General features: G+C 42.1%; 1 protein-coding gene across 3 annotated transcripts in view; it reads right to left on the bottom strand.

Moving 5' to 3' along the window:
- Nucleotides 1-1,518: 1,518 nt before the first annotated feature.
- The window catches only part of med13a (mediator complex subunit 13a), a 94,615-nt gene continuing 75,194 nt past the window's right edge, over nucleotides 1,519-20,939 (bottom strand). Inside the window, exons 16-30 of one of the 3 annotated variants that reach the window (XM_037748103.1) lie at nucleotides 17,582-18,504; nucleotides 16,488-16,655; nucleotides 15,011-15,234; nucleotides 14,585-14,774; nucleotides 13,617-14,043; nucleotides 13,239-13,470; nucleotides 10,848-11,039; nucleotides 9,776-9,999; nucleotides 8,055-8,197; nucleotides 7,778-7,936; nucleotides 5,572-5,760; nucleotides 4,906-5,048; nucleotides 4,521-4,685; nucleotides 3,503-3,603; nucleotides 1,519-2,639 (exon numbers count right to left, since the gene is read on the bottom strand). In XM_037748103.1, coding sequence (XP_037604031.1) covers nucleotides 2,507-2,639; nucleotides 3,503-3,603; nucleotides 4,521-4,685; nucleotides 4,906-5,048; nucleotides 5,572-5,760; nucleotides 7,778-7,936; nucleotides 8,055-8,197; nucleotides 9,776-9,999; nucleotides 10,848-11,039; nucleotides 13,239-13,470; nucleotides 13,617-14,043; nucleotides 14,585-14,774; nucleotides 15,011-15,234; nucleotides 16,488-16,655; nucleotides 17,582-18,504 — 3,613 coding nt within the window. In that variant the 3' untranslated portion in view covers nucleotides 1,519-2,506. The remainder of the gene's footprint in view (nucleotides 2,640-3,502; nucleotides 3,604-4,520; nucleotides 4,686-4,905; nucleotides 5,049-5,571; nucleotides 5,761-7,777; nucleotides 7,937-8,054; nucleotides 8,198-9,775; nucleotides 10,000-10,847; nucleotides 11,040-13,238; nucleotides 13,471-13,616; nucleotides 14,044-14,584; nucleotides 14,775-15,010; nucleotides 15,235-16,487; nucleotides 16,656-17,581; nucleotides 18,505-20,939) is intronic. The other 2 variants (XM_037748102.1, XM_037748104.1) reach the window with 2 other exon arrangements.

Below are 20,939 nucleotides of genomic sequence, written 5' to 3' on the forward strand. Positions count from 1 at the left end.
TCTGGCCGCCATGTTGAGATCAGTTGAGGAAATACCAAGCACTGCTCACCAGCCGGAGCAAACTTTCTAATTTTACAGCTAAACAGTATACTACAAGATGTTTCTGAAAACATTTACATGAAAACATGAAATAGACATTACATTAACAGAATATTGATTCACATTTGATTGGCGCTGCCTAGTTTGACCGTTTGATCGGAGTTCGCAAGTGATTGACAGCTGCTCAGAGACGGCAAGGCTCCAGCTCGGCTCTGATTGGTTGTTTCCCTCCGATCTGCGAAATCTTGCAGATGCCATTAGGAGCACCGGGGGACACCGGAGGACAGAGAGGCACATGATTTTTTTCAGATTACCTGTCTCACTTCTGTCAGCATATAGTGACCATGATATAAAAATAACTTTTTTTTTATCCTATTTGCTCCAATTCTACCTACTGCTGCTTTAATGCGACATGGTATACAGTACTTTTACAGTTACATGCGAGACTAAACAGCTAGCTCCAAGTCTCTCTCGATTTGTAACTATTTAGATTTCTCTCTTACATTCTGTAGACTTTTACCTTCCCAGTCATTGACATGTTGGTGTAAATTCCACTACATTTCCAAGGGCACATTGACAGCAGTTGCTGACGGATGAAGGAAAACAGAGCAGGACCTCTGTGTATTGAAATGCTGCTGACAGCAAGGAAAAAATGCAGCAAATTCTCAAAAGAATGAATTGCCAGCTGCTACTACACGACCTCGAGGCAATTCAGCAATTTACAAGTAAGATATCTGACTCGATTTATTATGCAGGGTTATTCCAATGCCTTCTTTCCCACTTGTGAATATAGTGTGTGTGGTAACAAGCTTGCAGACCTACTGTATAGTAGAATCAGACGGTGACTGCAAACTACCATGATTTCCCAAAAAGAAAACATGGCACGGGACTGAAAATAATTTTTCAGGGTTTTATTAAATATTGAATGTATTTTCTACACTCAAAAGACCACATACATTTGATGGTCAAATCTTTATAGCCAACAAATGTCGGCAAATATGCAAGGTTAAGAGAGCAATACCAATGGATTTTTCCAATAGTCAAAGTGGTTTCCCTCTGAACAGGAGAAATCCAGACAGTAGATGTTCCTCTGTGCACAAACACTGCATATCCACTGGGCAGCCATCCATAACTGGTTAAAGTTCATTTACACCACACATTTACTTTCACATTGAAGTAAAATGGGACTGGTCTAAATGTATCCATAACCAATCAGAAGTGGTGCCAAAAGACCTCAGCCAATCAGAGTAAAGGAGAGGTATGGTAAGCTAAAGGGATGTGCTGAAAAGGACACTGCATGTCTACATGTGCTCACATTCTAGCTTTCATTTTCTGTCTCCCCTAAAATAAAGGTCAAACCTGAGGTCAGCTACCTCCAAGAGATGCCAATAGTTCTCCTTCCACTCCACTATTGGTGTCCTTTGTCCAATTGCACATCACAGTCCCCCTCCCCAAAGCAATAATCACAAGCACAGGAAAATAAGTTGACGCACTTTATTCCTAAAACAGAAGCCACACCACCAACTGCTGGCATGGCATTCATATATAATTATTTATATATATTGCCGTTTGGTTTTTGTGTCTAAATGTGTGGTATAAAATACTATATACAACAATGTACCTCTTTATTTGAACACAGTGAAGTTCATTGCTGTACAAGTCCTCTGTAGCTACAGCTTTGCTGTAAGTCGTCCATGCTCAAAGGCATGGAACATAATTCTCCACTCTAATTCTTCTGTACATTGTGACAATACAAATATTCTGTCTCCATTACAAAAAATAATACTCTAAAAGCAACCTACTGGGACTTTATTTAATTTTTATGGGATTTTTTTTCCTGGTTGTTTTTTTAATTAAGACGATTACATATATCTTAGACCAATTGCTTTAAAGCAGGAAGGTGATATAAACCTTCTCCATTTTTTATATATAAAAGAGGTTAAGAAATAAGACAAATTATACATTTAAAAACTTACAATAAATAAGATAGATGCAGGCATTTCATTTGGATACTATTTCATCCAAAGGAATAAAAAGGAATTTCAGGTTTTAAAACCAAAGATCCATTCTTGAGTTTTTTTCCTTGATCAAATATGTCCCTTTTCTTCCAATAACTTTACAGATAGACTTGTCTCTCCAATACAGACTGGCCAGTGACTGTGCTGCCATGCTACATACCATGACAACCAATCTGTCATTCTCTCACGTTCATTAATTTGCGACTCAACTTCTGGTTTCCCCCCTCATATTTATTCCCTTGTCTCTATGTGCATGTCTTTGAATCACAGGGACAGGGCTGTCTCAACCAGTAACAGCCGTCTAATCCCATCTCGGTGCAGGATCCAGCTCCGTACGTTGGTCTGGTTCTTGCCGTTTTCTTCAGTCTTGATGACACTCTTTTCTAGAGTCGTCGCTTTCCTCTTCTTTGAAATGTTTCCCCTACATCCCGCCTGTAACAGGCTGTTGGCTACAACATGTTCATGATGAAGTTGTACATCTGGTTGAGCACCACAAAGTGAATGGGTAGACATGATCGTCGGTCCTGTGTAGCCGGGTCACACGTCAGCCAGGAGAGGGCGTTGTACTGCTCCAGCACAAATCTGTTCAGACATATAAAAGAAATGCAGTTACTCTTTAATTTGGAGTTACGTATAGGGTGACACACTGGAGTTAAAAATATAAAGAAATAAAATAAGAAAATAATTAACAAAATAAAATAATTTATTTTTCAAAATTATCCTGTGCTATAATTAACCCAAATGCATAAAAACCTAAAAAAATATATTTTAATGTAATTTCAATGCTCATGTATATCGTCAATTCATCATCAATCAATATTGATATTTTTAAACGTAAACTAAAAGCCCATCAATTTAGTCTGGCTTTTATGTAGTGTTTTATGGTTTTATAATTTAATGGTTTTTATTGTTAATACTTATTTTATTATCATCATCATCATTATAGTGTTTATTTTACTCTATTTTATTTAATCAACATTTTATTGCTGATCATTATTATCTCTTTTATTCTATTTTATTATCATTTTATTATCTTAATACAATCTGCTTATTTTGTGTAGTTTCATCATTTTTATTTATTTATTTTATTGTTATTTTTATTTCCTTGTATTTTATTTATCTTTTATTATCTTAAATACCCATCTCTTATTGCTTTCTTATTCAATGAACTTTTATATTGGTTGTTTTGGTGTGCATTAGTCTCTAAATCCATTTTTAACACACAATATTTTTGTCAATCGTCTGTCCAGCACTTTGAAATGCATTTGACTTGTTTGAAAGGTGCTATATAAATAAAGTTTGATTGATTGATTGATTGATTGATCATTTGTATCCAAAAAACAACTTCAGTCTGAATAAAACCTGCCTGAAAACACAATCAGCTGGGTGGTTAATAGTATTTTGTGCATCTGACTTGCAGCAAAGTGTGTTCCGGTGTTGTTTACCTGAGTACATCTGAGGTCTGATTGGAGTCGAGGGGGTGGGAGTGTTTGCTGTGCAGTAGTTCATCTGATTGCACTGAAGACACATGGAGGTGCAAAGAGGCCTGAGAGAGGGAGCACAGGGAAAGAGGTGGTGTCAATGGCATTATAATGAAGTTATTAACCTTTTATTACATCTCATCTAAATAATTACAGTTATTTTCACACAGCGGTGACAGCAGCAGCGAGTCTGTGGCTCATTCTAGAAGCAAGGGGGACATCTGTGCAAATCAAAAAGTTTTCTTGTATCTACCATGTTTGGTTACACACAAGGGTTCAGTTACTGCAAAAACACTTGCTGGGGCAGAGTTACAAAATGCTTCAGAACAGATTAGAAGTTCATTAATGGCCTATATATTAATAACTGCATTTTTAAAGTTGTGGTTTTATAGGGATTTGCGTGCTTGACTATTTCTTGGCCGGGAGCAGTGGCTTCCTTGAGTCTTTTTGTCACAGTGTGGTTTCCCGGCAAGGAAGTTACTCCAGGAAGTTACTGCACCTGGCCAAGAAATAGTCCACCATAAGATCCCTTATAAAACCATGTGTCATTTTTACACTTTTGTTTTTATACAAATTAAAGATATAACAAGTTAATTAGTTAATTAGAGGTGCTGATAGGTGGATTTTGTTATCTTTAGACAGAGCCAGGCTAGCTTTTTCCCCATTTCCAGTCTTTATGCTAAGCTAAGCTAAACAGATACAAGCTGTAGCTTCATATTTAATGCATGAGAGTGATATCAATCCTCTCATCTAACTCACAGCAAGAAAGCATATATTCCCCAAAATGTCAAATTATTCCTTTAAGGAAAAGTGATGAATTCCCTACAGTTTGTTTTTATTACCCCTAATGCCCCATTACCTACCTTAATTGTTCCACTAAGTTGTCTTTAGTTTCATATATTTTTCACCGTTCAGTTGTGCAAAAAGGCAGCACTAAAAGAAGCCTATTATATAAACATGTGAGAGCGGCAGAGCCTGGTACCTTGAGGAAGAGTGGACACTGGTTCTGAGCCTGCGGACAGGCTGACCAGAACCAGTCAGGTAGTGGGCCGGCTTTAGCCGTGGAGACAAAGTAGCCAAGTGCCAGGGGCTGCTGCAGGAGGTTAGGAACCTCTTCATGAGACTCCATACGGTCCGTACTCTGGCCCTGCAACGAGACAGAAACTCAAGGTTAGCTTTGTTTCCATGTGGCATATCACACGTTGTGCTCTACGTTGTACTATCAGATGTTGTTATATTCTGACTCATTTAACAACGTACGGAGGAATGGGAGACACAAGGTGCGACATCAATCCAAGGCTACTTTCAACAATGCAACAGAAGTATATGATACACAATGGCCTGTGTGCATGTACAGGTTGACTCACCTTACTGCCATCCCCTCCGTGGTGGTAATGAGAGCCAGGGGAGTGTACTGGTGAAGTGGTGGGCGAGATGTTGATGATGTCTGGGTCCACCAACTCGTTCTCCTGGTCCAGCAGGTCAAAGATCCCGATAGCATCGGACCCATCTGAGGAGAACAGGAGAATAATTCAACAGGTCTGCAGGTGATGATAATTTTAAACTAAATTATTACACCCCATGTGTCTCTGAAAGTATCTAAAATACTTATTTTTTGTGGCAATATACATTTCAGAAAATATTATTTGGACATTGGCTTTTACCTTCAGTGTCATTATGGGGTTAATTCTGCTAATTTTAGTATAGAGTATGGAATGTGAGTGAACAGGTTTGATATTTCTGACAATTAATATATTTGCAAAAAGGAAATCAGCTGAAGACGCTTGAGGGTGCTGTAGATGCACAAAGAATGTAAGCACACACTACAACGAAACAGACTGGAAAAGTAAACAGGAAGGATTTGGAAACAAACAGTGCAGATTAAAGGGGAAACGCAGTAATTGCTGCATTTCCCTTTGACATCTGTGACTTCGTTTAAGGTCCAGCAAAAAGGATGAGACACACTGAAATATTAAAAAACACAAGAGATTCCCAGAGAATGACTGCAAGACAGATGAAGGAGCGCGACTGACCAGTGGTGGCGTTTAGGATGTCGATGTTGGGGTCGATGTTGGTGTAATTGGAGCTGGCCACTTGGACGAAGGCGGATGTGGGGAAGACCAGGATGTGGGTGCAGGAGGTGTCCTGTGGGGTGCTCAGCTGGGACGTCTGCATGTTCAAGGTGGTGCTGCGGCCAAACACTGAGCCCGTCGACACGGAGTCTGATGGGAAGCAAGAGAGTGGCGGGTCAATAAACAGTGCAGCTAAGAAGAATCAAACAAAATGGGAATCATGTAACAGTCCCAATATCTAGTATGGGTTAAATCCTTTAACTGGTCTGGGCAGACCAAATTCTCAATGTATGAGCCAAGGACGTCATATAACCCACAACAGAATATAACATTCTCGGTAGCATTCAAGCATCAAACAGGAAACCGATGAGTACTGACAAACAAATCACTGAAATGTTACCTTTTATCAATTTATATAGAATTGGTTGTAATAACTGTTGGTGCTCGGTTCTATAGCCCTTGTGATGTGTTTAGTTTACATCTACATAAGTGATATCATGGCATCTACTGTACTGTGTATCAGGAGGTAAGGTCCTTTCACCGATTTTAATTGATTCAATTTCATTGCTACATACTAATGAGTATGTTAATAGTAATAATATTCAGAAGCTGAAGCGTTCAGCAGTCTTATGGCCTATGGGATGAAGCTGTCCCTGAGCCTGGTTGAGCAGAACCGGATGCTACGGTACCGTCAGGCTGAACAGTTTGTGGCCGGGTGGTTGGGGTCTTTAATAATCCTGTTCTTCAACTGAGCACAAAGTAAAAGCTTTACAATTGTGATTGAAATAGTCATTTTCAACTACAGCATTAAAATTGAATGAAATGACATATCGAAATGACTGAAATGAAGTATTAATGTCTTGATTTTACAATTCACAGTGGTAGGTTTCCGCATGTGTATTTCATATTCATAAAAGAAACTGGATTAAAAATATCAGAACAGCTGTTATGTCTAGTGCCAACAACTCTCTTAAGTTTAAATTCTATGTTTCAGTGATGTAAAAAAAACCCTAGTCCTAGCCATCTGAGGCTAACACAGCCTTGCTAATCTCTTTCAGCTTCAAGAGCTTTTTAGGAAGGAGATGTCCTCAGCCCAGCATCGCTCAACACAGTCCTGGTATGATGCACCGACAATCCCCCCACTCGTCTCCCAAAATAAACCCATTGATCTGGCTCTCCATCACACCGCATTGAGATCAATGGGCATCTGAGAGGTAGTGCTTTATGAGCGAAAGGTACATGATCTTCCCTGCCATCAATCTGATCTGGACAAGGAGGGGACACGCATTGTGATATGCTGCTGCCATCCATCACACCCAACACTCACACACACACATACACACTCAAACAGACATGAACACACCTCAGCGCAGCCTTTCTTGGTAGAGTAATGCGACTCAGATGAGACGTGTATGTTAAAACTAGGGCTGTCAAAAGATTAATCGCAAATAATCGTCATAATCATTTTTCATCTGTTCAAAATGTACCTTAAAGGGAGATTTGTCAAGTATTTAATACTCTTATCAACATGGGGGTGGGCAAATATGCTTGCTTTATGCAAATGTATGTATATATTTATTATTAGAAATCTATTTACAACACAAAACAATGACATATTTTGTCCAGAAACCCTCACAGGTACTGCATTTAGCATAAAAAAATATGCTCAAATCATAACATGGCAAACTGCAGCCCAACAGGCAACAACAGCTGTCAGTGTGTCAGTGTGCTGACTTGACTATGACTTGCCCAAAACTGCATGTGATTATCATAAAGTGGGCATGTCTGTAAAGGGGAGCCTCGTGGGTACCCATAGAACCCATTTTCATTCACTTATCTTGGGGTCAGAGGTAAAATGACCCCTTTGAAAATGGCCATGCCAGTTTTTCCTCGCCAAAATTTAGTTTGGTGTGTTATTTAGACTCCTTTAGTACGACATGGTTGGTACCAGTTTTCTAGTTTCATATGATGCCAGTATCTTTACTCTAGCATTAAAACTGAGCCAGCTATAACCTCAGAATGATCGATTGCCTTAATGCGTTAAAGAAATTAGTGGTGTTAAAAGGAATTTGCTTTAACACATTATTATCGCGTTAACGTTGACAGCTCTAGTTAAAACACATAGCAAGTGTATTGCTAATCTTTGTCATGTGCACACACACTGTACCTGGCATGATGATAAATGATCCCTGGGGCTCCATGGCAACCAAGCACACGCTGAGGATGCTGGGAGTATCTGAGGATGAGATGCCACACATCCGACACATTTCCTTCAGCCGGCGACTCAGTGACTGGAGGTTTCTCCTGCTCAGCAGAATACTCCAGTCTGGAACATCAAGAGAGGAGAGCAACACGGATGAATGAACATGAAAAACACTTGAATGCCTCGAATATTTTTTTGTCATGAAAAGATATTTTAACATGATTAAACTAGTCCTCCTTACCTTTTAACTCTCCGTGTCCTATCCTGCCCAGTCGGCCAATCACCACCCTCCAGGGGACTGATGTCATCTGCACCAGTCCCAAGCACCAATCCCACAGCTTCTGCAGGCCGAGCCGCCGAACAGAGCCTTTTTTCCTCCTTGCCCTGCGGAACATGCATTGACACGCATGTTAAAACCACTTCTCAAAGTATTCAGAACAAACATTAAAAGACACGCAAACCAGGAAGTCAAGTGTACATACTGTATAGTGTGCCCAGCTCTTAGTCAAAAGAGCTGCATTAACATTTTTTGAGCCTGAGCTCTTCAAGTAGGTGAAGGTGAACCTCCTGAATGTGTGGGCCTGTGCAGACCATGCTTGATTGACAGCTGTGTGCTTTTCCCTCTCAAGCCTAATTTACACCTAAGTGAAAAATGTCAATTGACAGCTGGCATGACACAATTGTTGCAAAAAAAAAAAATCACAGTTTTCATATCGAGCAGACACATTTGAAGTGTCGGTGACAGCTGCCGTGTACCTTTTGTAAGGTCACACACATCTGTTGTGCAGCTGGGACTGAATGTGGGATATTCACCGTGAAAAATGAACCGGTCGAGAATGTGGAGGATGAAGGCAAGACGCTTTCAAACATATACAATGCTGGTGTTGGTGCTATAGTGTTCAGACAAATGCGATGGACCAGATTGTTTACTATTCACAATAATTGCACTATAAACAAAAACATTACGTGGCATGTTTTTTGTCAGCTGTCACTTTATTACATGACAACTGTACATTATTTTTCTTAGTTGTGTCACACCTGTTAAACGCACAATATGTAATTTTCTGCCGCTAGAGGTCTTTCAATCAAAACACTAGCAAAAGACAGAGTTTGGTGACGTCATGAAGTAGCGTGGGATAATGGGAGTTGACGTCTTCACCACAATTGTCGTCCTTGCAGTCAGTTTCTCCCAGTTGGGATTCCTTTAGTGTTCATCTTTCAGGAGGTTTTTACCGAGAGCCGAATTATCCGCAGAGGTCTCCTCCTCTCCAAAACAAACGGACACGGTGATTAAAACCGGTAAAAACACAGAATGACGCAGTTTCATGTTAAAAATCAGGATTTCGTCGATGCTGTTTTGTGGAAACGGGACGTCTCGGTGGGGCTGCGAGCCAAGTTGCCGCTAACGTTTGCTCAGCTTGTTTCTCTGATAACTTAAGATCCAGACGTTCGATGACTGAAATCCCTTATCCGTTTAAAATATATAAATAAGAATGACCAAGATCTAAAAAGTGTATCGTAAAAATGTGGCTTACAACTGGATAAAAAGTAAATTTATGACAGCTTCTGGCAGAGAACCACAACGCTGACGCATGCGCATTGGGATATAACGCCATTGACAGGAGACCAAATGAAACGCCCCGCTACTTTGATTATAATTACAGATTTCTCTGGGTTTTTGAAAATTGTTGGAAACATTTGGGATAATGTTAGTACACAACTCAACAAAATATATAACATAGGTCTAGTCGTTTTTAGACATTTTAATGTGAATACATATTTTACCTTTAAGGCAAAGACAACTTATAACTCTTTCTGTACTTCTTCTAGTACACAGAGTTTGATAAGTGTGTGATGAGTGTGGGGAACAGTTCAGTGGCGTCGAGTGATTCCTTTTGATGGTAATAAAGACTGTGAAGCTGGTAGGTTTTAATATCATGCAGATGGTGGTGGTAGTCGTACCTGTTGGGCACATCTATGTTGATGATGCAGGTCTCTAGGAGTTCCCCATACAGGTCAGTGCATGTCGCCAGGAGCCAGCGTTGGTCGTGGGACAGACAGTATCCCACAAACAGCACGTTGTATTTCTGCGATGCCTCCCCGAACGTCTCCCCAAGCTCCGTCTGCTTGTCCTTTACCGGTGCTAGAATGAACGGAGGTGTATAAAGACGTAGACACTCCGGCCTCTGCAGATTGGGAGATGAAGATGTAAGGATAAATGTTCAGACCCTTTACACAAATGGATAACAAAATGGACATTCTCCTGATATGTTAAGTTTGTGCATGCATGATTGGCTGCTGGACTTTCACAGCCATAGGACATCCTCTCTTTCAATCCTAATTCCTGCTGAATTCACATTCTAGGCATCTTTACAAGAAAAAATGTCCCTTGTGACACTCCAATTGTCTCATCCGTATCCCAGTTCTCCCAGCAAGACAGCTCAAGGTGTGCCAGCGTGTTAAAGGGAAAGGGTAGCGCTGACCGTTAGGAAGGAAGTCCACTGAATTAGGTCCTGATCTGAAGTGCCCCTTTGTCTAAACCTGGAGTCGAGATCCCATTATGGAGGTCTCAGGGAGCTAGCCAAGCAGATAATGGAAAGAAAACTCTGGCGTAGCATAGGGTTACAAGTTCCCTTGGTCCAGTTCCAGAAGAAAAAACTGCGAGGATGGTTAGCACTAAAAACTCTATATCTCGTTGCCTTCTTTCTTTCCTGTGGCAAACTGAACACAGCCGGGGCAGAAGGCTGGGTCATATCAGGTCGGGTTCATTATTGGCAGGAGGGCTGAAAGCAACTGAAATGCTGCTGTTAGGGCCACAGTGTCAGCCTCTGTTTGCTTGCCTATCGATCAGAGGACATTGCTAGCATGTTAATGCTAAAGCACACAGCCAACAGAGTATGTTACTGATCAGCTAAAGAGCTGAACTGCAACTTCACGCTATAACGACACCTTTCTTTCTTTCTCTTTACAGATGGATTATGTCAAAACAATTACAGAGCAACTGCTACGACTTGACTACTATTGTTGCATTTACCTCCGGGCTCTTCAGCGCGGTGTCGATGGCCAGGCCCGGGCCGAAGCCCGTCAGTGACTTCACGTTGGTGGAGGTGGGCAGTGGCCGTCTGCACTGAGCGAAGACGGAGAAGGCGAGAGATTTGAGGTGCTGGGCGTAGATGTGACGGTCTTCTCCTCGTACTGGCTGAAGCAGGTACTGGCAGGGGACAATCTGAAGTAAAAACAAGACAAGTTGTTAGACATAAGCAACACGTGTAACACTCTCTCTACACTCTCTCCAACAATGCTTCTAGAAATGCAATATCTTGTTACTAGTTACTACTACTACTAGTTACTACTCCTTATAGAAAAGTGGCAAATGAGCATAAAAGAGTAAGAAAATTTTTTTTTAACTCACTTTATTTTCAGTTGTGTAACTTACAATACATTAATAATTTGCATTAACGTACAAACTTAGTGACCAATATATAAAAGCTCTGTGTAAATTAGGGCTACCCCCTAATGTTGATGAATTGAATAATCGGTCGAGAAGTTGAGTGAGCTGAACCTCTTTCTTGTCAGTCGAATCACTGCACTTTTTCTTTGTTTTAGCTGCGTCATTGTACAGAATAATGCAGCACGACAGGCTGTGAACTGACTCAAAATTACTACAAAACTAACTGTGATGGAAACAGAGAGGAGTGATGGACATGGAGGGGAAAGTGACACAGAGCAGTGTGACTCATTTCTGTTCTGTGTGGAAACATGATGTGTTTTTCACACCACAGATGATGAATGAAGGCATCAAAACGTGAGTCTTACAGATAAAACATGTGTAGGAGTTCAATGTGGTGGGGCAGGCTGAACTGCACCGTGACTGGGCAGAGGCAGTGAATAATATATCTCTAGGTAAAAAATATGTAATAATTAAGTATTTATATAAAGGAATAAGTATCTATTGATACAAAAAAAGAGGAACCAAAAGCACATGATAAATGTGCTCCCCTCTCAAAGCGCGGTAAAAGAAGGCTGGTGTAGAAGTGTTGGATTGCATTAGGCTTCCTGACATTTCATCGGGGTATACAGTATATGGCGGACAATATTGGTATAAAAAAAAATAAATGTAAAAGCTGAGCTGCTGGCGATAGAAGTCATTGTAGCATGTATGATATTTTCTAGCCTACAATGCTGTGTGTCTAATGCAATTAGCCTCCCTTACTCTTGCTGGGCTTAAATACTTATGGCCCATAAAATAATGAATAGTTAGGAAATAATCATCCTTCTTCCATAGATTCTTGCCGCAGCGAATACCGACACATAAGTGGGCTGAACTCAAATTTAACACTTTAAAGTTTCTTTAAATATTATTACTTTTCGAAATCCACATGAACCACTCTTCACATCGGCATAAATTAGACCCACCGCATAGCACATATTTAAAAAGAAAATATGTCACTTTTAAAGCTGGTTCGGCAGTGGGGAAGAACACCAGGAGACAAATGCTAGGAGTTGAGTTTTTATTTAAACTAAATTATGACTGATGTGTTCGCTGCATGCCAAATTAATCAGAGCGCACAAGGTCAAATTGCCTCGTCAGTTACTATATAACCGCTTCCTGACAAGCAATGTAGAATTTAAAAGGCTATTTTTTTTTTTAACGGAGTCTGGCGCAGTGCTCACTCCACATAAAACACACCGGGCTTCATTATATCACTTTCAGCAAACTTCACAGAGAACAGTGAGGGCAAAACAGCCCCACTGATCTGTTTTAACTGAATATTCTCTGATCTAGCGCAGCTAAAAAACACCAAATCTGTCAGCAAGACAGCGTGTCGTTCACAACCGAGCCGGTTTGTAACCGGTACTGACAGCGTTATCTTCACTTCACCTGTTTCTCCTCTGCTCAGCTCCGTAAGTGTGTGGAGAGGCTAAGCTCCACTATCCACAGAGCAGAGGATATTAATGAGCGGTGTGCCGCTGCAGAATGAATATAGGGGAAACACTGGGCTAATAAACCGCTTTTGTAGTTGGAAAAAGTCCTCTCAAGATAAAGTTATATGTGGCATTGGCAAGAGCGTCAGAGCACAGCCTTAAAAGCGTACCATAGAACTCTATATACAAACATGTAGAGTTTTTTAAGTAAGGTAGTATTTATTGCTATTGTATTGCATTACATTGTTTGTTTCTGCCGTTTCTATTTTTCTGGCCACTCAGGGTACACTCATGAACAATTTACTGCTTCTGATGATGATGGATATGTCATCAATGATGCCATTGAGCATAATCTGTTAAACATTAAGGAGCAATTGACACACTGACATTGCATATACAATTAATGTATTTTCACTCATGCAATTGCCTTCATGATAATGAAATACAATATGGTCAGCAATAAAACTGTAGCTGTGGCTCTCCCGGGAACTTCACTTACCTGTACAGAAATAGAATTGCGGATGTGTGGGGGCAGGAACTGAAGCATCTCAAGGTAGCAGCGTAGCAAACCCAGCGTCCACACACTGGAGTGGGCCGGCACTGGCCCCGGGCCGCCGTCGGCCTCCTCGTAGCTGAAGGGGTCCACGATGTAAACAACGATGGCAGGCGGATACGTGATGGCGTGGGACTCCCCGTCCGTGGGCACGCCTACCTTCTCTCGTTCCAAAGTGCTGATGGGGGAGCACAGGAAGATCACACGCACAGTATTATCAAACCAATCTTGTACAATCTTGTAACTTCTTGTCACTTATGTACAGCTCAAATACATTCTGCTTTTTTGAGTTGATGGTGTGCAGGCTTGTGTGTACTGCAGTACCTTTCAGGAGGCTCCGTGGGCCCCTGGGCCTGGCTGCTGGAGTTGTCCCCTGAGGTGCCAGTGTTCTGGGTACTAGCCTGCTGTCCCAGCTGTCCACTCTGGGGGCCACCTCCCTGGCCCTGGGTGCCTATGCTCCCAAAGGGGGGAAAAGAGCTGGGCTTGGCAGACGGCATCCCGCTGCCAGGCTGGCCTGAGGATGTCACCAGACTGTTGGATGACGCCGAGCCATTCCCGGACCCACCGTTGTTGCTGCTGTTGTTGTTGTTGTTGGGAACGGAGGAGCCCGCAGAGTTCGTCGAGCCCTGCTGGCCGACCGAGCTGGAGGCAGAGCTAGACAGTTGTGTGGATGACGACTGGCTGGACGAGGGCGGGGGACTGGGCTGTGTGAGGAGGGAACTGTCCAATGGCTGTGATGAGAGGTATGGAGCTAAAGGGAGAAAGCACAGCATCGGATTTCCATTAATAACACCAATCATAAAATAAAATAAAAATATACTCCGTTTACTCCATATCAACTTGACCTCCTTCTTCACTGACTTCAAGCTCTCTTTCAAACAGTCAAGGCTTTCCAGCTTGCCTTTTTATAACTAAACCAAGTGGTGTCCAAGGTGGAAATTCTGCAACAAAGAGCTGACTGAGCCGAGCATCGAGGAACAGAAGAATCAGGGACCATGCAGAATCAAAGATGCAGCAGTAACCTGGCAGCCTGTAAATGACTACGGTTGTGTATTGGCATCTGGCGATACGATAGGTATCATGATACAGGGGTAACGATTCAATATATTGCGATACTGTACGAAAGGTGATATATTGCGGGGTTTTTTCCAAATCAAATTTTAGGAAAACTGTCATTTCATAAAGAAAAAATCTATACAGCATTTCGGAGAATTGATACAGTATCGCAAAACATAATATTGCAATACTCAAGTGTATCGATATTTTCTTACACCCATATAAATGACACGTACCGAGGTTGTGGCGGCACACTTGTGCATAGAGTTTGAGCTTAGTGAAGGCGTCGTTGTTGCTGCTGGCAGCCTTGAGGAACCAGTCGCTGACCGGCTGATCCATGAGGTTCTTGGCTCCGTTGCCGCCGACAAGGACAAGGCCATCGGGGTAGCCTTTGGAAATGGGTCGGTGCTGGCCCAGTCGACATGACTAGAAAAATACAGACAAAAATGACAAACACCATGAGTGTGTGAACTGGTACATAACAATAGTTAACGAAAGGAGGCTGCAGTGTAGTTAAAGTTGTTCCAATAGAAAGTGATCCTGAATTATCTTAGATAATTATTCTATCTGCACAATTAACTGCCAAACCTGCGGTGGAGAGACATAAAGCACTGTTACATTTAGACACTGTTAACACTGAAGTGTTTCTTCAGAGTCCCTACCTCGTAGACGGCGGTGAGGTCTCGGAAGAAGCTCTTGGCGCCGCTGAGCAAGGCCTCGTTGTCAGGACAAACCACCAGGTACCCAATGTCCCGCTGGGAGCCAAAGGGATCCAGCAACAGTTTCTCCCAGTAGGGCAGACCGAACGGTGACAGCACCACAAAGTCATACTCATAACCCACCAGGAAGGTGGGGATGGGTAGGGGCTCTGGGGACTCGTCTGTGCCTGTGGTGGTGGTGAGGTGGAAGGAGGAGGAGAAAGAGGGGGGAAACCAAGTGTGGAAGGAGGTCGAAAGAGAAAGAAAGAACAGTGAGCGCGTGCTGTTTACAGGTAAGGTGTCAGCTCCCCTGCCTCCTCTGTGCATCAGAATGTGATGTCGCCCAACGATGTGACAGCTCCTCCCAACAGAGCTGACATCTGGACCACACTGCCTATTGACCTGACAACATCCAGAGTTTTTCTACCCAAAGACACACACATTCCAAATGTCACACTCACAGACACCAAACGCTGTCATCACCCTCTCACAGTTTCTCCCAGAATCTGAGTCTGAAACCGCCATCGTACATGTGGTGGAAAACACTAATTCACTAATATCTGATATTAATCAGGGGTGGGCGATATATCGAATATACTCAATGTATTGCTGCTTGTTCTACGTGAGATGTAGTAAATGACTATATCGCCAACATTGAGTATAAACATTGTCCTTTTTTTAAGACGGCATGAGACTCGCTTTGCATTTCGCCTCTCCCGCGGCTCTCTTCTTCCCACACAGACACACTCTCCTGGGCGAGTGTGTGTGGTGTATGAGCATGGATGTGCATATGGGGCATGTGCTTTTGTATCTGGAGGGAAGCAGGGAACTAGGAAAGAGCCTGAAGTGAAAGAATTGAAGCACCAATCCAACTTTATACGCGTTGAGGTCGGAAAAGGTGATGCCAGCCTCCGCTTCAAAAAAAGACTACCGTTTTTTTAATAATTGCCACTGTCTTTGAACATATGAGACATATTGGTTCTGAACTGCCCGTGGGAAGAATGAGCATGTAAGAGTCTGTCAATTCTGGATAAAAAGCTCTGTTTTTGCTGTACTTTTCTGTTTTTAGAGAACACCACTTATTTCTGCGAGTGTTGTCTTTCGTCTCGTCGAGTACTCGCTGAGTAGCATCACATGAGAAGATTTACAATGCATGTAATTGGTCTGTGAGTTTCCCGGGCCACTAAACCAGTGCCGTAAAGGATAGAAAACCTATGCCATGTAATGCAATTTTTCAAAATGTAACAATCTTAAATAATTTATCAGTTATAGGTCTGATAGATATTGTGTATCACAATATAGCCTAAAAATATTGAGATATTATTTATAAACCATATCGCCCAGCCCTAATTTTAATACAACTGAAGTGGATGGTAGGAAAGCATCAGTCAGAACAGTGTATCAAGTGGATAAACTTCCAGAGTTTTTCCCCAAGCTTTACCGTAAGAGCCCCGTCCAGCCATCTTGTGGAACTGCTGCCAGGTGAGGGGACCCTGAACGCCCCACGACCTTACTGTCCTCTTCTTCTGGATCGCGTCCTGGAGTACGGGCTGCAGGGACATCAGCACCCGCAGCACATCCTGAGAGCACAGCGTACTCACGTCCACTGCTGGACAACGGATGAGTAAAGGGGAAGCTTATCATTAACCAAAACATGAGAAACTCAACACATTAAAAAAGGTCTAGAGTAGACATGTCAGTGAGCGTCTCAACAAATCTGTTTGTTCTAAATTTAGTTATATTTAATTGTACCAATTTGTAACTTTTTGACTATGTAACTTACAGGTGTATGGGTTTGCCTTGCGTGAATAATAAGCATTTATGTTTCTCAACTCGTCATAAGTGAAAATACTAAACTACTATATATTACCCCAATGTCTACAAGCATTACAAATTAAAAATGACGGCATAAAAAACATTATCAACTTTAGTTTAGTTTTGTCTGTCCAACACTTGGATAACTGTCTTTTCCAGTTATGTTTTCATTTTTGCTTGTTTGCTTACTTGTTTCCTCGTTGAGAATAATACACATAAATACATGCATGTCATACATGTACATAATATACCATATGTCGATCTTAGTATATTTCAGATGTATACATACGTATATGTTATGTATACTATTTCTGTGGATATGATCATGGACGATGGAGGAAATTGGCATAACTATCTAATTCCTTTGAGTCTGACTGCTGTTGGTTTAAGTCTATAATGATCAAGTGATTCCTGGGTAGCAGGAAAGATGGGGTTCGTACTGTCTACAAACAAAACAATTGAAGGTTGACTATTTGCACCACCAAAACAAAATATTTCATAATTTGTTGGAAACATTTTGCCATATGAACCCTGATAAACACATTTCTATTCTAATGAGGTTTTGCTTTTGTGTTGAATAAATGATTTGGATTCATGTTTATTTGTAGACTCCTTCAACTTTCTTAGGGTTAAACAAAAACATGCTAAAAAAGCAACATAATTTGGTGTCCAAGTGAGCCAATTTTGCCATGCATGTAAATCCAGAGAGGTGTTTCTCACCGTTTTGTTTGGCCCAGTGGTGCAGGCACGTGCTCTTGACCAGCGCCTCGTCCACCTTGCCACCTGACATGTTGTCCATGAACTGCCTGCCGTGCTCCAGCGCCATGTAGCAATCGCTGTGGTAGTCCCTCTCCTCCACCCTCACGCAGGGCGGCACAGGGGCCCCGCTTGGCCCCCGTGTCACGATGTCGTGCTCTAGGACTGAAATGGGTGAAAAAGGGTTGGTGCACTGGTCCTGTAGGAGGAGAATCACCTCATCTGGGACACGGTCGCCCCTCCCCACTCCAGTTCTTTCCAGCGAGGAGAGTCGTAGAGCCTCAAAGCGCTTTTCTGCCTCTCTGCTGACGTCCGAGCCGCGGCCGATGATATCCAGCTCGTCCTCCAGGAAGAGGCCCGAGCCGTTGCCGTAGCGGCGATTGACCACGGCGCTGAAGCCGCAGCTGCAGGGTTCCTGAGCCTCGCCGACGGGGTCGCTCAGGTACACGCCCACGTCGGCTCCTTTTATGTTCATGTTGCACACGCAGATGCCACAGCTGTCGAAGTTGCAGTCCTTGAAGAGGTTCATGACCGACTCGGAGAGGATGAGGGTGACGTAGAGGCTGTGGGCCTCGGGGATGGAGGGTACGGTGGCCGGCTCTACCGAGTTCAGCGGTCGGCACGTGGAAGGGGTGGACGCTGGCGAGTACAGGTCCGAGTTCTCGTACTTGAGCGAGCCCTGGACGCTGGAGGGGCCTCGAGGTGTGCGTGGGGTGCGTGGCGTACGTGGGGTGGGGGCGGAGAAACGCGGGGTGGCGGGTGAAGGCAGGATGCCAGCGCCACTGTTACTTGGTGGAGCGCTGTTTGACATAAAAGGCGTGTGGGTCTGAGGGGTGTAGGACTGGCTGTAGTCCTGGTCCATGGTGCTGCCCACACTGGGGATGTTACTGAGGGCAGAAAGACAAAAGGACATGAATTAGGAATGGCGTGGGAACTACAAGAAGGCTCTACGGTATATCTGACAGTGGCACATTTTAGGATTTTAAATGGGGCCAGGGGTCCTTAACCCCCGGAGAGCGCGGGATTAGGTCCCTAAACAGTCTTGGAATCACATAAATTGGGTATCACTGTAAAGCTGGGATGATCTGATCTGAGATCTTGTTGATCCAATGAGCCCAATCGTATTCAAGTGTGATGATGTTAGTCCCCATTGTAGCCATTTCTTTGTAGTGAGACCATTTTCTTTTCTTTCTTTTTTTTAAACTTGACCTCACTGTATAAAATGACCTGTGGTGACCTCTAGGATAATCACAGCCTCATGAATATATTACAGCCACAAACTAGAGACCTAGAGCATTCAGAGGATGGATGGCGTTCCTAGGTAGATGGACAATAAGGGGGTTTCTGAGCAGTTTCCACAACAGAAGCGCTCGCCATCCAATCTCTGAAAAATGCAATTCTTGCAGAAATCTCTAAATGTCAAAAGGTTTTGAAACCAAATCACAGCATGGCTTTTTCTATGGGGTTCCTCAAGGTCTTGGTGTCTTAATGTGGTATTTTGGAGGGATTATTGATCATTTTGATCAATTCTTGATAGGTAAAGAAATTGTTAAAATTAGCTCCAAATCTGTGGAACAAATGATATCAAACTTATGAGACATAATAGAGCATGGGAATGGCCATCACAAACTTATATCATCATGTTCTACGCTCTTATACACTCTCACAATTTATTTCAATTAATTAATGTTTATTTCTGATTAATGACTAGAACAAGTTGACACACAGTGCTGAGCTGCATCTCAAGTTAATCTTCAGGTTCCCAGCTTTCAGATGATGTGCACCACTTCTATGTGATATCTAGTGCTGACCTGCTATCTCCCCCTAAAGACCCCCTGTGCACCCCTAAAAAAAAAAAAAAACAGGTCTATTGTGGGTCTGAGGGATAAGAGGATCCTGTGATACCCAACAAAACCTTGTGACAATTAAATGATCCCTACTAGACAATGAATGAGAATAACTCTTCTAATCACAGCTTCCAATATCAACGCTATTAATTTCCCATCACAGTAAAAAAGGAAAATCTCATATAAAATCTCCCTGTGGTCCCGATGTACTGTACATCTAATTGTGGCATGAAAATGGAAGCACTAGTACACAGAACATTCTTGTTTTCCCCCGGTCTTTTTTTAAAACCAGAACGGCGATGTTCAGTACATTGCTTCAAACAACAAAATACCGTTATCCAACTGTCTCACGGCATTTGTGAAGATAGTTTGAGTAATATGGCAGTAGGGCACGACAACATTCAGCGATGCCGAGCGAGCTTAGACTGCACACATGTTTACACATGAGAGAACAAGACTGCAGGAGAGAGAGAGAGAGAGGGAGAGAGAATGAGAAACGGGTAGCGAGAAAGAAGCAGAGGGAGGGAGAAAGACATTCAATAAACATTTCAACGAGTGTCCCTCTGAGGTGAGGTTTATTTTTGGGGCTGGCAAGCAACAGTGAGGAAGCAGGGAGAGAGAGAGAGAGAGAGAGAGAGGGAGTGAGAGAGAGGGAGTGTGAGAGTGTAGGAGAGAGGGAGGGTGAGCACATCATGTCCCTAGCTGTATGTGGGGAACAACTCCTGGCACAGACCCATTAGAAGGAAGTCCCAACACCTCTCTCTCTCTCTCTCACACACACACACACACACACAGACGCGAGGGCAGCAGCACCAGCACCACATTATAAGATCTTTACTGATGACTCTTTGGACATCTGCCGAGCTTAGCCAAGTGCAGACACCTCTCCCTGCCCGCATAACCAGACTTAGCACTCCAATAACACACTTTAAAAAAGGAAGGTAACAATTTATATTTAACCATCATGTATAAATGGTAAATTAATAGTGAATTAATCTTAGTTAATAGTTATTTTACTGTTAACAAACAACAAAATTATAATTCATATTTACTTTACTAATTACTATACTTATTTACTACATTTTGTGATATTTTAACAGTTTATTGTTGCACACATTATAACATTATATATACTATATATATAGAGTATATATATATAAGTATTTGTTAATAATTAAGATATTATTTGTAAACCTTAAAGAAATTGTTTGTAAAACATCTATAAACATTACATAGACAGATATTTGGAACACTTTGTTAATGATTAATAACTGGTTTGTAAAAGGTCTATAAAGATTATTTGGAAGGCTATTATAAAGTTGCAACTAATCATTAAAATACCTTGTTAAATGGTTAATAAATACTTTCTAAATCTATAAACATTATTTAGATAGTTAATACTTTGTCAGTGGTTACTAATTGTTTTCTGCTCCATCCATCTATGTAATGTTTATAGATGTTTTACAAACAATTTC

The sequence above is a fragment of the Sebastes umbrosus genome, chromosome 17 (genome assembly GCF_015220745.1).
Source record: "Sebastes umbrosus isolate fSebUmb1 chromosome 17, fSebUmb1.pri, whole genome shotgun sequence".
NCBI lineage: Eukaryota > Metazoa > Chordata > Actinopteri > Perciformes > Sebastidae > Sebastes > Sebastes umbrosus.